This window comes from Meles meles, chromosome 6 (assembly GCF_922984935.1).
Source record: "Meles meles chromosome 6, mMelMel3.1 paternal haplotype, whole genome shotgun sequence".
In the NCBI taxonomy this organism is placed as follows: domain Eukaryota; kingdom Metazoa; phylum Chordata; class Mammalia; order Carnivora; family Mustelidae; genus Meles; species Meles meles.
Genome location: NC_060071.1, coordinates 54,710,433 through 54,729,128, shown reverse-complemented (window position 1 = coordinate 54,729,128; position 18,696 = coordinate 54,710,433). Strand labels below are relative to the sequence as shown.

At 39.0% G+C, this 18,696-nt stretch overlaps 1 protein-coding gene across 1 annotated transcript; it reads left to right on the top strand.

Annotated features, from left to right (window-relative positions):
* Positions 1-961: 961 nt before the first annotated feature.
* Positions 962-1,900, top strand: LOC123944392 (olfactory receptor 11G2). The gene has a single exon (XM_046009479.1). It carries the CDS (start codon positions 974-976, stop codon positions 1,898-1,900), a length of 927 nt encoding a protein of 308 aa, XP_045865435.1. The 5' UTR covers positions 962-973.
* Positions 1,901-18,696: the final 16,796 nt, after the last annotated feature.

The following is an 18,696-nucleotide window of genomic DNA, read 5'->3' as shown; positions in this document are numbered from 1 at the left end:
AACATAAAATGAGGGATGGGGGACACACATTTTCTGTTGCTTATTTATACATTTATTTACAGAGGGTTCTAATTGATTCCAAGGCCTGAGTACATAATTACTTAACAAAGTTATTCTAACTCATTTAGAACAAAAGAAACACATTGTATGTTATATTCAACCTTTAAAAGCCGCTCTGCCTTGAGATCATCCTCAGGAGTTACTGAGGGGTGGAGTAAAGTTTTAGCTTTGCATCCCCTACAAATCCACCACTATTTAGAATTCTGTATTATTAATAATATTGTTGGAATAGAATTATATTTATAACTATAAACTAGGCAAATTCATATCTCTTTTTTAGGTAAGCACAGACCTGTTTCTACATGGCCCATTAATAATTCTCTCACCTTGGTCAACCATGGATGGCTACAATTGCTGCTTTAACACAACAGAAACTAAAGCCAATTCTCTCCAGTTGGCTTGACTGTTTTACACATAAAATTGGTGTGCAATATTATCAAATTAAGGTATCATTTAGTTTTAAATAAGGCCAATTTCAAAAATCATGTAAAAGAAGTCATTAAAAAAAGTTCCAAGTTTGTGTTACATATTAAAGAGTTTGAGGCAATTTCTGCCACAACTGCAAATGATGTCACCACTTCTGAAAATGGAAAAAATTCCACTTTTGTGAGAATAGGTAGGTAGACAGAAACTCTATTAAATATAGGGTCTAATCTAATCTTAAAACACCTCTACAACACTCTCCTTCAAGACTTTATCAAATCTAACCAGAGTTATCTTGAGTCCACAGTGAAAATGTAAATGAGAATAAAAAGTAACCCAGGTCAATATTTTGTTTTCAAAGAAAAAAAGTAACTATAAACATATAGTTCTCCATTTACTTTCCCAATATGTTTTAAATAAACTCTGGGTCCCCATCTGTCTTTAAACTGGCATTCAATAATTTGATGATCTTTTTACAGTTCCCAGACACATGATAATCTCCAACAGCTCCAGCACCATCACTGGCTTCATCCTTCTGGGCTTCCCTTGCCCCAGGGAAGGGCAGATCCTCCTCTTTCTGCTCTTCTCTGTTGTCTATCTCCTGACCCTCATGGGCAATGGGTCTATCATCTGTGCTGTTCGTTGGGATCAGAGACTCCATACTCCAATGTATATCTTGCTCGCCAACTTCTCCTTCCTAGAGATTTGCTATGTCACCTCCACTGTCCCCAACATGCTGGCCAATTTCCTCTCTGACACCAAGGTCATCTCCTTCTCTGGATGCTTTTTCCAGTTCTACTTTTTCTTCTCCTTGGGATCTACAGAATGCTTTTTCTTGGCTATTATGGCATTTGATCGATATCTTGCCATCTGCCGACCTCTACACTATCCAACCACGATGACAAGAGGTCTCTGCACCAATCTTGTGGTCAGTTGCTGGATACTCGGTTTCTTCTGGTTCTTGATTCCCATCGTCATCATCTCCCAAATGTCATTCTGTGGATCCAGGATCATTGACCACTTTTTGTGTGATCCAGGTCCTCTTCTAGCACTCATGTGCAAAAAAGCTCCTGTGATAGAGCTTGTCTTCTCCACTTTAAGTCCTCTGCCCCTCGTCATTCCCTTTCTCTTCATCACGGGGTCCTATGCTCTGGTCCTAAGAGCAGTACTAAAAGTCCCTTCAGCAGCTGGGAGAAGAAAGGCTTTCTCCACCTGTGGGTCTCATCTGGCTGTGGTTTCACTGTTCTATGGCTCAGTACTTGTCATGTATGGAAGCCCAACATCTGAGCATGAAGCTGGAACACAAAAGATTGTGACTCTGTTTTATTCTGTTGTGACCCCACTCCTTAATCCTGTGATATACAGTCTTAGGAACAAAGATATGAAAAATGCCCTGCAGAAACTTCTGGGAATATAAAAAGTGTTAATCAAAACGGCTCTTGAAAAATTAGAGCTCAATATTACATTTAACTTATTTACAAAAAATGTACTTAACTTATTTTCAGGTTAAAAAAGTTAGTTTCTTTTTTAATTTGAGTATAATTGACACACAATATTACACTAGTTTCAGATATACAGCTTAGTAATTTGACAAGCTTACACATTATGCTACATTCACCACTATATAGCTACCGTCTGTCTCATTATATAGCTATTACATTATCATTGATTGCATTCCTTATGCTCTGGTTTTTTATTCATGTGACTTAATACATAATTGGAAACCTGTCTGTCCCCTTCCTCTTCAGCCATTTTGCCCAATCCACACTGCTCCTCACTGGCAACCATTAGTTTGTTCTCCATATTTATAAGTTTGGTTCTTCTTTTTGTTTATCCTTTTTTTAAATACCATTTACAAGAGGAATCTTATGGCATTTGTCTTTCTCTGACATATTTCACTTAGCAAAATACCCTCTAGGTCCATCCATGTTGTTTCAAAGGGCAAGCTCTCACCCTTTTCTGTGGTTGTACAATATTCCATTGTGCATATTTTCCTTATCCATTTGTCTGTGGCTGGTCACTGTGTTCTGTCTTAGTTGTTGTAAATAATGCTGCAATAAACACAGGGATGTGCATATCTTTTTGAGTTAGTGTTTTTGTTTCCCCTGGTTAAATATCCAGTAGTGGAATTACTGGATCATATGGTATTTCTATTTTTAATTTTTTGAGGAACCTCCATACTCTCTTCCACAGTGGGTGCACCACTTTGCATTCCTGCCAACAATGCATGAGTGTTCCTTTTCCTTCACATCCTTGCCAACACTTCTTGTTTCTTGTGTTTTTTTATTTTAGTCATTCTGACAGATGTGAGGTGATATCTCATTGTGGTTTTTGACTTACTGTTCTTGATTAGAGATGTTGAAAATTTAAAAAATAATTTAAAAAACTACTTTTTTCCAAAAATTATTCACCATAGTACTGACCAAAAACCTTAAGCATGTGTCTCTTGTTTACTTCTTACCCTGGTTCTTGATCATTTGTCCTGTTTGTTACCATGCAATTTTTTAAAAATTTTTTTTATTTCTTTTCAGCGTAACAGTATTCATTGTTTTTGCACCACACCTAGTGCTCCATGCAATACGTGCCCTCCCTATTACCCACCACCCAGTTCCCCCAACCTCCCACCCCCTGCCCCTTCAAAACCCTCAGGTTGTTTTTCAGAGTCCATAGTCTCTCATGGTTCATCTCCCCTTCCAATTTCCCTCAACTCCCTTCTCCCCATGTCCTCCATGTTCTTTGTTATGCTCCACAAAGAAGTGAAACCATATGATACTTGACTCTCTCTGCTTGACTTATTTCACTCAGCATAATCTCTTCCAGTTCTGTCCATGTTGCTACAAAAGTTGGGTATTCATCCTTTCTGATGGAGGCATAATACTCCATTGTGTACATGGACCACATCTTCCTTATCCATTCTTCCGTTGAAGGGCATCTTGGTTCTTTCCACAGTTTGGCGACCGTGGCCATTGCTGCTATGAACATTGGGGTACAGATGACCCTTCTTTTCACTACATCTGTATCTTTGGGGTAAATACCCAGTAGTGCAATTGTAGGGTCATAGGGAAGCTCTATTTTAATTTCTTGAGGAATCTCCACACTGTTCTCCAAAGTGGCTGCACTGACATGCAATTTTTTAAATTGAAGCTAAATATTTTATTTCAAAACTTGTGAAGACAGCAGGTGTAGTAAATCAACAAAAGTTATGTTTTCTTGTAGCAGTAGAGAGAGTAGAGGCAGATCATTTTGATTTCATTTAAGGACTATAATTTAAGTATAAAAATAGCCTAGGTTAGTTTTGCCTTTATTCCTGAAATGTGACTCATACTCCAAGAATAGTCCTCTGAGTCTCATCTGCAAGCCTGGACTGTTTTCAGGGTCCCTCCACTTTAGTGCACCCTAGTTTCTTATTTCTGCACTCCTTGAACGCCATGCTCCTGAAAGCTCTGCTCAGCTCTTTAGACTCCCAGTTTTGCTTTCTGCTAGATTTCTTGAAATCTCATCTTGCACATTAATGGACGAGAAATCAATAAATGCCTGAAAGGGATATTGCATCATATTTTGAGCCTCAATTCTCTGTGGTTCTCCTCTCTCCAGGATTTTTTGCTCAAACTCCAGCTTCTCTAGCGACCACAAACACCAAAGCCTTTATATTCTCCTATCAGTGATACAATTGCTTTCTGCTGAGACATTATTCTTCTTTTCTCCCATTCTTTCCCACATGCCTCCATATCCCCAAATTGCCCACACCCAGTGAACTGTCAGACATCCTCAGGAAAACAGTGCTCAAGGTGAATGTAGAACTCCTTTCCTTGTCCCTTCCTTCTTGGAACTGTAACCCCTGAAGTCACCTGTGTTGACTGTTTTCCAGAGCCTTCAAATGATGCTATTAGGTATTCTGTCCAGATTCTATGGTTACTTCTGGTGGAAAGGTTACTTTAATACAAGCTGCTTAGGACAAAACCAGAAATTCTTTTCTATTCCTGCTGTTGCATCTAAATTCCACATGGTCTCACTTCCTTCACTTTCCTAAGACGATCCTATAGCAAACCATGCAAAAATGCAGAGACAAATCAGAGGCAAGTGGATATAGGGACTGGCATTAACACAAGTTTGGGATACAGACTTGCTTTTCTTCTTATTGCAAGCAGCTCCAGATTCCCAAGAAGAAGTCGGGGTGGGATAGTCCTGCTTACATTAAAATAAGTGGTAAAATTGGAGAGGTAGACAAACCATGAGAGACTGTGGACTCTGAGAGACAAACTGAGGGTTTGGGGGGAGGGGGTGAGACTGGTGATGGGTATTGTGGAGGGCATGTATTGCATGGACACTGGGTGTGGTGCATAAACAGTGAATTTTGGAACACTGAAAAAAATAAAATAAAATAAAATTTTAAAAAAATAATAAATGAGTGGTAATGCCAGAATCATGGACAACAGATTCAGGCTTTTTTTTTTTTCTTTCCCTGTATAGTAGGCACTCAGCAATTGTAGATCAGTAAATACATTTACCCAGGAGTTATATTAGTCACTTGGACTAGTTCTCTTTGAACTCCCTCTTAGGTCTTAAATGAAAGGTCATCTTAATATTGAAATATCTTTAGCAATTCAAAGAACTGATCTGCAAATGAAGAAAATAAAGGTTGGGAATCAGGAGTGGCATATTGATGTTTAATGGTAAAACACAAAAATTTCCTATCTACCACCCATTTCACTGGCCCAAGTTGCTATTTTGCTACAAACTAATACTGTATTTCTATCTTTAGGACATTTCAATTATTTTCCCATCAATAATTTAGTAAGTCTCAATTATCTAGCAGTTAAACAATATTTGTTTCCTTAATATACATAAAACTCTATGAACAGTAAGAGAACAGAACAATATCCTAATAGGAAAATAAGCAAAAGGATATAGACAACATGCAGAAAATATTCTTAAACATATAGAAAGAGCACTAATTCATTCATTAAAAGATACAAGTAGAATAAGCCTATAATGTTATCTCATTTTTAACCCACAGGAGTAACAAAGATCAAGCAGTTTGATAACCACTATGTGGTTGAGGATAGTTAAATGATTTCCCTCATGCTTGTGGGAGAATAAATTTCACAAGCTCTATACAGGACAATTAGGCAACTTTGATCAAAATTTAGAAGACATATACCCTGTAAGCCAGAAATCCAACTTGTAAGGTGCTCAGTGTACAGATATTCTCATACATATAGGAAATGATGAAAGTATAAGAATATCCATTCCAGTATTACTATAATAGCAAAATGTTGAGAAAAATGTCAGTTCCTATTAATAGAAGACTAGTTAAATAAGCTATAATTCAGTCATACAATAGAATGTTGTCTCCAGTCTTAGAGAATGTGAAGTAGTTTCATATGTAATATTATATATATATATATATATATATATATATATATATATACACATATATCTCCAAGATATATTTTATCTTGGGACTTATTATTATTTCTGAAGGATAGCTGACATCCCAGATATACTGTTGAGTGAAGAAAACATGGCAGGCATCTGAGTGTAACTATCTTTCATGTAAATGTATAGACTATCTCCTGAAAGAGATCCCAAAACCGGTAACAGGGGTTGCTTCAGGGGAGGAGAATTTGGTGTCTGAGGAACAAGAGAGTGAAGGAGGTGTTGGCTTCATAACTTCTTTTGAACTCTTTAAATTCTTTGGTATATGCCTGTGTTACTTATTTAAAAATAAATTTTAAATTTTACTTAAATTTTATTATTAAATATTATATATTATTTAAAATTTATTTAATTCATTTAAATAATATATTTTAAGACATACAAATGGCTATCAGACACATGAAAAAATGTTCATCATCACTAGCCATCAGGGAGATTCAAATTAAAACCACATTGAGATACCACCTTACACCAGTTAGAATGGCCAAAATTAGCAAGACAGGAAACAACCTGTGTCGGAGAGGATGTGGAGAAAGAGGAACCCTCTTACACTGTTGGTGGAAATGCAAGTTGGTGCAGCCACTTTGGATAACAGTGTGGAGATTCCTTAATAAATTAAAAATAGAGCTTCCCTATGACCCTGCAATTGTGCTACTGGATATTTACCCCGAAGATAAGATGTAGTGAAAAGAAGGGCCATCTGTACCCCAATATTCATAGCAGCAATGGCCACAGTCACCAAACTGTGGAAAGAACCAAGATGCCCTTCAATGGAAGAATGGATAAGGAAGATCTGGTCCATATACACGATGGAGTATTATGCCTCCATCAGAAAGGATGAATACCCAACTTTTGTATCAACATGGATGGGACAGGAAGAGATGATGCTGAGTGAAATAAGTCAAGCAGAGAGAGTCAATTATCATTTGGTTTCACTTATTTGTGGAGCATAAAAAATACCATGGAGGACATGGGGAGATGGAGAGGAGAAGGGTGTTGAGGGAAATTGGAAGGGAAGGTGAACCATGAGAGACTATGAACTCTGAAAAACAATCTGAGGGTTTTGAAGGGGCGGGGGATGGGAGGTTGGGTGAGCCTGGTGGTGGGTATTATGGAGGGCTCGTATGATATGGAGCACTGGGTGTGGTGCATAAACAATGAATTCTGTTTCACTGAAAAGAAATTAATAAAAAAATTTAAAAAATAATAATACAGTTGTTTTTAAACAAAAAATTTTCTAGAGGAATTTTCTAATAATTAGATCTAGAAAATCATTCCCCCAATACCCCCAATACCCCCTCAACAACTCTAGGAGTCCATAGGAGCCTATTCATGTACTAAAAAGTAGAAGTTAGGTCCAAAGAACATCTTCATATTTTTTCACTGACTTTTTGGCACTTCATAGAAAATTTGAGACATGCTTTTTCTTCCTCTTAGAGCTTCTACAAATATACTGTGACAAACTGTAACTATTGTATCATATTTATATTTAGACATCCTCCCTCCTATTGTTCAACTATATACTCTTGTTTTTGTTGTTGAGCACCTACAATACCAGATATTGAACCAGGAAACAAACTTGATACAAAAGTACATAAGAGACATTTTATTTCCGTCATAGGGCTCACAGTGTCATAGTAGAGATGCATAATAAAATTGCAAGTGTTTTCTTTTTGTTAAATTATACAAGTGCAATAATGGGGGGGAAAGACCAATACTATTAAAGATCATGAGAAGTAGCATGTGTGCAAACATGGATTTGTGTCATGTAAAAGAAGATTAAAGCATAGCTAATCATAGGGCATTTTCTTTTCATAAGTATACCTCAGATTACAAAACAAAAGTCCTTCTAATAAAAGGCATCCATACTGGTAAGGAAGAAGATAAACTGTCACTATTTGCAGATGACATGATACAATGCATTGAAAACCCTAAAGACGCCACCAAAAAATTATTAGAATAAATGAATTCAGTAAATTTTCAGGACACAGAACTAATACTGAGGAAGCTATTGTGTTTCTATATACTAATAATGAAGTAATAGAAATATTAAGAAAACAATCCCACGGGGCTCCTGGGTGGCTCAGTGGGTTAAGCCTCTGCCTTCAGCTCAGGTCATGATCTCAGGGTCCTGGGATCAAGTCCCGCATGGGGCTCTCTGCTCAGCGGGGAGCCTGCTTCCTCCTGTCTCTCTGCCTGCCTCTCTGCCTACTTGTGATCTCTCTCTCTGTCAAATAAATAAATAAAATCTTTAAAAAAAAAAAAAAAGAAAGAAAACAATCCCACTTACAGTGACACCAAAAGGAACAAAATACCTAGAATTAAACCTCACTAAGGAGGTGAAAAACCTGTACTTTGAAAATTATAAAACAGTCATGAAAGAAATTGAAGATGACACAAATAAATGGAAAGACAGGGGCACCTACGTGGCTCAGTTAGTTAGGCATCTGCCTTCGGCTCAGGTCATGATCCCAGGGTCCTGGAATCAAGTCCCACATCAGGCTCCCTTCTCAGTGGGGAGACTGCTTCTCCCTCTGTCTGTTGCTTCCGGCTTGTGCGCTCGCTCTCTCTCTCTCTCTCTGACAAATAAATAAAAATTGAATTTTTTTAAAAAATAAACAAAATAATGGAGAGATATTCCATCCTCATGTTTTGGAAGAACTGATATTGTTAAAATGTCCATACTACCCAAAGCAATCGATAGATTCAATCTCTATCAAAATACCAACAGCGTTTTTCACAGAACTAGAAAAAATAATCCTGAAGATTGTATGGAATCACAAAAAGAATCCAAATAGTAAAAGCAATCCTAAGAAAGAAAAACAAAGCTGGAGGTATCATAATTCCTGACTCCAAGATAGAGCATAAAGCTGTAGTAATCAAAACATTATGGTCCTGGGGGAGGAAGCAAGATGGCGGAGAGTAGCATACTGAAATATCATTAGGTTCCAGGAGTTCAGCTAGATAGTTACCAAACCATTCCAAACAGCCACAAACCCAATAGGAGATAGAAGAGAAGAAGAGCAGCAATTCTAGGAATGGAAATTTGACCACTTTCTGGAACATAGGACATGCGGAGAAGTGAATCTGAAGCTATGGGAAGGTAAACCGTAGGGTAGGGGCTGGCTAGTGGCAAGCAGTGGAGCTGCAGAGCACAAAATCAGAACTTTTAGAAGTCTATTGCACTGAGGGATGTTGCTCCAGAGGCTAAGTAGGGGGTGAAGTCCTCATGGGGACAGTGTGGTCCCAGGACCCATGGGGTCACAGGAAGACCGGGTGTCTGAGTGTGGCAGAGACCCCAGATATCAAAGCAGGGAAGCCAGCTACAGAGACAGAGCTAAGGAGTGAGCTCTCAGCTCGGGGTTACCTTAAACTATGATCCAAGGCACAGTTGGACCACAGGTCTTCGAGCAGGGACCCCACAGGTGGCAGATCTGGGGAGACTCACCTTCTTTCTCCAGAAAAGCAGCACAGGAATGTGCAGCAGAAATCTGCTGGTTTAGAGATTCCAAACAGGACTGTGCACCAGAGATAGAAACGCTCGGTCACAGGCCGGGTGAGCATGAAGTGTGACTAGAGATCAGGATGGGAGGGATTGACTGCTATTCTCTGAGAACACACTGAGAAGTGGGGCCTGAGCTCTTGGTTTCTCCAGGCTGGAGACTGAGAGGCTGCCATCATCATTCCTGTCCCCCAAAGCTTTACAGAAAGCATTCAGGGAACAAACGCTCCTGAGAGCAAGCCAGAGCAGATTACTTAGCCTGTCCCCTGGAAAGGGTGGTGCAATTCCGCCTCAGGCAAAGACATTTGAGAACCACTACAACAGGGCCCTCTCCCAGAAGATCAGCAAGAACATCAAGCCAAGACCAAGTTCACCTATCAACAAGAACTGCGGGAAAGCAACACATAGAATTCATGGCTTTTTTCCCATGACCCTTTTGTCTTGCAAAGTTAAATTTTTTTAATTTTATTTTGTTCTTATTCTATTTTTTTAACTTTTCCTCTTTCCTCTTTTAACATTTTTTAACTATCTTATCTTAACAATACCTTTTTAAAAAATCTTTTTAAATTTTCAGTGTTAATAGTGAAATTTTACCCCTTTACCCCCACATTTTATCCCTTCATTATATTTAACCTTAATTTTTGTAAACATATAGGGTTTTTTTAAAACATTGGGATAAAGTTTCTTTTAATAGATCAAAATATACCCTAAATCTTGCACATGGCTGTGTTCTAGTCACCAGCCTAATCACTTTCTCTCCTTTTTTCACTTCTTTTTCCAACCAACTTATCAATTCCTTTTTAAAAATCTTTTTAAATTTACATCTTTACAGTCATATTCCATCCCTTCATCGTGTTTACCCTTGTGTGTGTGTGCGTGTGTATGTGTGTGTATGCATATGTGTGTGTGTGTGTGTATGTTTTTTTTTCTTTAAAATTATGGGAGATAGTTTCCTCTAAGAGACCAGAATACACCCAAAATCAAGTGGATGGCTCTCTTCTATTCAACAGCCTAATATATATTTTTCAATTTTTTTTATTTTTATTTTCCACCCTTTCTTTGCTCCCCAAATTCGGGTCCCCTTTGATTTGGTTAGCATATATTTTTCTGGGGTCTTTGCCACCCTTTTAGTATTTTATTCTTCTGTTCAATGTATTCTTATCTGGATAAAATGACAAGGCAGAAAAACTCACCAAAACAAAAGAACAAGAAGCAGTACCTACGGCTAGGGACATAATCAATATGGGCATTGGTAATATGTCAGAACTAAAGTTCAGAATGATAATTATCAAGGTACTAGCTGGGCTCAAAAAAGGCATGGAAAATATTAGAGAGTCCCTTTCTGGAGAAATAAAAGAACTAAAATCTAACCAAGTTGAAATCAAAAAAGCTATTAATGAGGCACAATCAAGAATAGAGTCTCTTACTGCTAGGAAAAATGAGGAAGAAGAGAGAATTAGTGATATAGAAACCAAATGATTGAGAATAAAGAAGCTGAGCAAAAGAGAGACAAACAACTACTGGACCACAAGGGGAGAATTTGAGAGATAAGTGATACCATAAAATGAAACAATATTAGAATATTTGGGATCCCAGAAGAGGGGGGGGTGCAAAGGTATATTGAAGCAAATTACAGTAGAGAGTTTCCCTAATATGGCAAAGGGAACAAGCATCAAAATCTAGGAGGCACAAAGAACCCCTCAAAATCAATGAAAATAGGTCCACACCCCATCATCTAATAGTAAAACAGTCTTAGTGACAAGGAGAAAATACTGAAAGCAGCTCAAGACAAGAAGTCTGTAACATAAAATGGTAGATATGTTAGATTGTCAGCAGACATATCCACAGAGACCTGGGAGACCAGAAGGAGTTGGCCTGATATATTCAGAGCACTAAACGTGAAAAATATGTGGCCAAGATTACTATATCCAGCTAGGCTATTATTGAAAATAGAAGGAGAAAGAAAAAGCTTCCAGGACAAACAAAAACTAAAAGAGTTTGTAAACACCAAATAGGCTCTACAGGAAATACTGAAAAGGGTCCTCTAAGTAAAGAGAGAGCCTTTAAGTAGTACACTAGAAAGGAACAGAGACAATATACAGTAACAGTCACTTTACAGGCACTACAATGGCACTAAATTCATATCTTTCAATAGTTACCCAGAATGTAAATGGCCTAAATGCCCCAATCAAAAGACACAGGGTATCAGAATAGACTAAAAAAAACAAGAACCATCAATATGCTGTCTACAAAAACCTCATTTTAGACCCAAAGACACCTCCAGATTTAAAGTGAGGGGGTGGAAAACCATTTACACTTCTAACGAACATAAAAAGAAAGATGGGGTGGCAAGCCTTACATCAGATCAATTAGATTTTAAGCCAGAGACTATAATAAGAGATGAGGAAGGGCACTATATCATACTCAAAGTGTCTGTCCAACAAGAAGATCTAACAATTTTAAATACCTCTGCCCCTAACATAGGAGCAGCCAATTATATAAACCAATTAATAACAAAATCAAAGAAACACATCAAAAATAATACAATAAGGGGAGTCAAGATGGCGGGGAAGTAGGAGGAGGCACCATTTCAACCTGTACCCTAAAGTGAGCTGATTACCTACCAAAGAACTCCGACCACCCATGAAATCAGCCTGAGATCAGAATTATACATGTCTGGATCTCTACTGGAGCAGAAGACGCCAGTGGCAGGTAAAGCAGACTGGGAGCATCGGACTGATATCGGAAGATAAACAAAAGGGGGAGGGAGCCACCAGAGGTGACCAGTTGGAAAGTAACACCCCAACACGAGAGTGCTCTGCGTCTGGGGACCAGCATTAACTTGGAGTCTGGTTGAAAGCACTCAAAAAACAAACAGCAAAGGATCACGGGGGGCAATAGTGGGAACCTGGGCAGTTAGGGTCAGGGACCTAAGTCCCCGGACCCAGGACAGCCTCCCCTGGCGCGGAGCCAGAGAGAGTGTGGCGGAGAAATCAGGTCTCCGTCCCTGAGCCACCAGTGTACCTGAATGCCAGCGCGCCCGAGAACGAGTGGGGTCTGGCTCCCATGAGGGGCTGGGAGCCTGGCCAGACGGCAATCCTGAAACGCGCACGTCCCACACTCTCCCTTGGGATAGGTGCTCATAGGCGCTAGCCTGGAGCTCTGGCAGCCGGAAAAACCAGACATTCCCAGCCCGGGACAGCGGGAAAATCTCAGTGTGCGATCTCTGCTCAGAACCTCTCTGGCGGTCTGGAGCTGCCTAGACAGCCACCGCTGCCCTGGTTTTGGGTACAACGAGGAACTCCTGCATCCCCAGGGACAGTGACTCAGAACCGACTCTGCCAGCAGCTTTTGCAAAACAGTCTGAGGCTTCTCTCTGAGAGGGAGGTTGGGGTACTGTTTGCTCTCCTCTAAACCTCCAAAAACCATCAAAAGCTGTCAAGGCGAGAGAAAGCAGATGAAAGAACATAAAAACCCCCAGAGAACAAAAGGCTGAAAAAAACAGTTTCCTGAAAAAAAAGAGCTCACCCCCTTGAGGGGAGTGGGAGGACCTAACTCAGGGAACATCATTGTCTGAAAACCCACGTGGCAGGCCCCTCCCCCAGAAAACCAACCAGGAAGGAAGAAGAAAAAAAAAAAGACTACAAGAGAACAACCACCACTACTTCATAAATACAACTTTTATTTTTAACTCTTTACCAATATTCTGGTTCTTTTTTTTTATACATACAGATAATTTTTTAACCTATTTACCATCACACTGAGATGTCCAGTACATCAAATTCTTTAATAACCTTCTAACCTGAACTTTTTGATACATACACCCGTGTTTTTCTTTTGTTTTTCTATTTTTTTAATTCTTTTTTAATTTTAACTTAGTTTAGTCTAGTTTATTCTTTTTTAATTTTTATTTTCTACTATACATATAGAGTTAAACTTCAAGGTAATCCCCTTTCCCCAATCAATGCTACCCCTATAGGCAAACCAGTTTCTAATCCCCCTGTAACTTAGGAAAGTTGAGTCCCTTAACAAAAACATCAAGATACCTTCAGGAAGAATCAAAATAACCTTCCTCACCCACACTGAGAATCTATAACCACTCTCCCAATTTTTCCTTCTGTCAGTGTTTCTGTGAATTTGTGTTTGTCCTGATAATATATAAATCTTGGGGAGATTTAGAACTTGGGGTTCTTTCTGATGAGGTTTTTCCCTTTTTTTTTTCTTATATATACATGTTTTTTTCTCTTGTCATATACTTTTATCACTCTTTTTGTCTGTCTGTTTTTGTTTGTATACTCCACAAATCTTACCTTGTGGCCCATTTGGGCTGAGACTTCTCTTTTGTCTTCCCTTTTTTTCCTATCTCTCTCTCTCTTTTTTTTCCTTTTTTCTTTCCCCTTTTTTTCTTTCTTCTTCTCTATTTCTTTTTCTTTTCTTCTTTCTCTCATTTGGGTGGGGAATCCTGATTGCACAGAAGCGTTCCAGGGTGCACATTGACTGCACCACAATCGATAAGTCCAGCTGCATCTGTTTAGTCATCTCTTACCAAAATGACTAGGAGGAGGAATACCCAACAGAAGAAAAATACAGAGGATGGGCCTTCTGCAAGGCTATAATGGCTATCGACATAGACAATATGTCAGAAAAGGAATTCAGACTAACAATTATCCAGGCAATAGCTAGGTTGGAGAAAGCCATGGATAACCAAATGGAATTGATTAGGGCAGAACTGAAAGCCACCAGGGATGATGTTCACAATGTTAGGGCAGAACTGAAAGCCACCAGGGATGATGTTCAAAATGCTCTCAATGAGTTCCAATCCAATCTAAATTCTCTAAAAGCTAGGGTAACTGAGACAGAAGATAGAATTAGTGATCTGGAGGACAAACAGATAGAGAGAAAGGATCAGGAGGAAGCCTGGAACAAACAGCTCAGAAGCCACGAAAACAGAATCAGGGAAATAAACGATGCCATGAAACGTTCCAACGTCAGAATTATTGGAATCCCTGAAGGGGAAGAAAAAGAAAGAAGTCTAGAAGATATAGTGGAAGAAGTTGTCTATGAAAATTTTCCCAATCTCACGAATGGAAACAACGTTCATGTACTAGAGGCAGAAAGATTTCCTCCCAAGATTTTAGATTCTCGAAAGTCCTCACGGCACCTTATAGTTAGAATGGGGAATTATGTTTCAAGAGAGACCCTCTTAAAAGCAGCTAGGACAAAGAAGCTTCTTACATACAGAGGAAAGCCCATTAGAATAACGTCAGACCTTTCCACAGAGACCTGGCAAGCCAGGAAGGGCTGGCAAAATATATTCAGAGTACTAAATGAGAAGAACATGCAACCAAGAATACTCTATCCAGCAAGACTGACATTTAAAATGGATGGAGAGATAAAGAGTTTCCAAGACCTGCAAGGCTTAAAAGACTATGCAACCACCAAGCCGACACTGCAGGAAATATTAAGGGGGGTCCTATAAAAGAGAAAAAATCCTAAGAATATCATTGAACAGAAATATAGAAACAATCTATAGACAGAAAGACTTCAAAGGTAACACGATGTCAATAAAAACCTATCTCTCAATAATCACTCTCAATGTGAATGGCCTAAATGCGCCCATAAAACGACACAGGGTTGCAGATTGGATAAAACGACAGGACCCATCCATATGTTGTCTACAAGAGACCCATTTTGAACCTAAGGATACACCCAGACTGAAAGTGAAGGGATGGAGAAGCATCTTTCATGCCAATGGGCCTCAAAACAAGGCCGGGGTAGCGATTCTCATATCAGATAAATTAGATTTTAAACTAAAGACTGTAGTCAGAGATACAGAAGGACACTACATAATTCTTAAAGGGACTATCCGCCAAGACGATCTAACAATTGTGAATATCTATGCCCCCAATATGGGAGCACCCAATTACATAAGAAAACTATTAATCAAGATAAAGAGTCATATTGATATGAATACAATAATAGTAGGAGATCTTAATACGCCTCTCTCAGAAATAGACAGATCATTGAAGCAGAAAATTAATAAAGAAATAAGAGCATTGAATGAAACATTGGACCAGATGGACCTCATAGACATATACAGAACATTCCACCCTAAAACAACAGAATACTCATTCTTCTCAAGTGCACATGGAACCTTCTCCAGAATAGAACACATACTGGGTCACAAAGCAGGACTCAACCGATACCAAAAGACTGACATTATTCCCTGCATATTCTCCGATCACAATGCTTTGAAACTGGAGCTCAATCACAAGGAAAAGTTCAGAAGGAACTCAAACACCTGGAAGCTAAAGACCACCTTGCTTAAGAATGCTTGGATCAACCAGGAGATCAAAGATGAACTTAAACAATTCATGGAAACCAATGAGAATGAAGACACCTCGGTCCAAAACCTATGGGATACAGCAAAGGCGGTTCTAAGGGGGAAATACATAGCCATCCAAGCCTCCCTCAAAAAAATTGAAAAATCCAGAATACACCAGCTGTCTCTACACCTTAAAGAACTGGAGAATCAACAACAAATCAAACCAACTCCACATGCAAGAAGGGAAATAATCAAGATTAGAGCAGAGATCAATGAGGTAGAAATGAGAGATACAGTAGAATGTATCAATGAAACTAGAAGCTGGTTTTTTGAAAGAATCAATAAGATCGATAAACCATTGGCCACACTAATCCAAAAGAAAAGAGAGAAAGCCCAAATTAATAAAATTATGAATGAAAAGGGAGAGATCACAACTAACACCAAGGAAATAGAAACAATCATCAGAAATTATTACCAAGAGTTATATGCCAATAAACTAAGCAACCTAGATGAAATGGATGCATTCCTGGAAAGCTACAAACTCCCAAAATTGAACCAGGAAGAAATTGACAACCTGAATAGACCGATATCTAGTAATGAGATTGAAGCAGTGATCAAAAACCTCCCAAAAAACAAGAGCCCAGGACCTGACGGATTCCCTGGGGAATTCTACCAAACTTTCAAAGAAGAAATAACACCAATTCTCCTGAAGCTGTTCCAAAAAATTGAAGCAGAAGGAAAACTTCCAGACTCTTTTTATGAAGCCAGCATTACCCTGATCCCCAAACCAGGCAAAAACCCTACCAAAAAGGAGAATTTCAGACCAATATCGCTGATGAATATGGATGCAAAGATTCTCAACAAGATCCTAGCAAACAGGATCCAGCAGCACATTCAAAAGATTATCCACCATGACCAGGTGGGATTCATCCCTGGGTTGCAAGATTGGTTCAACATTCGCAAATCAATCAATGTGATAGAACACATCGATAAGAGAAGAGAGAAGAACCACATGGTCCTCTCAATTGATGCAGAAAAAGCATTTGACAAAATCCAGCATCCGTTCCTGATGAAAACGCTTCAAAGTATAGGGATAGAGGGAACAGTCCTGAACTTCATAAAATCTATCTATGAAAGACCCACAGCAAATATCATCCTCAATGGGAAAAAGCTTGCACCCTTCCCATTGAGATCAGGAACACGACAAGGATGCCCACTCTCACCACTCTTGTTCAACATAGTATTAGAAGTTCTAGCAACGGCAATCAGACAACAAAGAGAAATAAAATGTATCCAAATTGGCAAGGAAGAAGTCAAACTCTCTCTCTTCGCAGATGACATGATTCTTTATATGGAAAACCCCAAAGACTCCACCCCCAAACTACTAGAACTCATACAGCAATTCAGTAACGTGGCAGGATACAAAGTCAATGTACAGAAATCAGTGGCTTTCTTATACACTAACAATGAAAATACAGAAAGGGAAATTAGGGAATCGATTCCATTGACTATAGCACCAAGAACCATAAGATACCTGGGCATAAACCTAACCAAAGAAGTAAAGGACCTGTACTTGAGGAACTACAGAACACTCATGAAAGAAATTGAAGAAGACACAAAAAGATGGAAGACTGTTCCATGCTCTTGGATTGGAAGAATAAACATTGTTAAAATGTCTATACTGCCTAGAGCAATCTATACTTTTAATGCCATCCCGATCAAAATTCCACCAGTATTTTTCAAAGAGCTGGAGCAAATAATCCTAAAATTTGTATGGAGTCAGAAGAGACCCCGAATTGCTAAGGAAATGTTGAAAAACAAAAACAAAACTGGCGGCATCACGTTACCCGATTTCAAACTTTACTACAAAGCTGTGATCACCAAGACAGCGTGGTACTGGCATAAAAACAGACACATAGACCAATGGAACAGAGTGCAGAGCCCAGATATGGACCCTCAACTCTATGGTCAAATAATCTTCGACAAAACAGGAAAAAATATCCAATGGAAAAAAGACAGTCTCTTCAATAAATGGTGCTGGGAAAACTGGACAGCGATATGTAGAAGAATGAAACTCGACCATTCTCTTACACCGTACACAAAGATAAACTCAAAATGGATAAAAGACCTCAACGTGAGACAGGAATCTATCAGAATCCTAGAGGAGAACATAGGCAGTCACCTCTTCGATATCAGCCACAGCAACTTCTTTCAAGATATGTCTCCAAAGGCCAAGGAAACAAAAGCAAAAATGAACTTTTGGGACTTCATCAAGATCAAAAGCTTCTGCACAGCAAAGGAAACAGTCAACAAAACAAAGAGGCAACCCACGGAATGGGAGAAGATATTTGCAAATGACAGTACAGACAAAAGGTTGATATCCAGGATCTATAAAGAACTTCTCAAACTCAACACACACAAAACAGATAATCATATCAAAAAATGGGCAGAAGATATGAACAGACACCTCTCCAACGAAGACATACAAATGGCTATCAGACACACGAAAAAATGTTCATCATCACTAGCCATCAGGGAGATTCAAATTAAAACAACATTGAGATACCACCTAACACCAGTTAGAATGGCCAAAATTAGCAAGACAGGAAACAACGTGTGTTGGAGAGGATGTGGAGAAAGGGGAACCCTCTTACACTGTTGGTGGGAATGCAAGTTAGTGCAGCCACTTTGGAGAACAGTGTGGAGATTCCTGAAGAAATTAAAAATAGAGCTTCCCTATGACCCTGCAATTGCACTGCTGGGTATTTACCCCAAAGATACAGATGTAGTGAAAAGAAAGGCCATTTGTACCCCAATGTTTATTGCAGCAATGGCTATGGTCGCCAAACGGTGGAAAGAACCAAGATGCCCTTCAACGGATGAATGGATAAGGAAGATGTGGTCCATATACACAATGGAGTATTATGCCTCCATCAGAAAGGATGAA

Coding starts and splice junctions, on each gene's coding strand:
- LOC123944392 (XM_046009479.1), top strand. CDS start 974: ATGATAATCTCCAACAGCTCCAGCACCATCACTGGCTTCATCCTTCTG.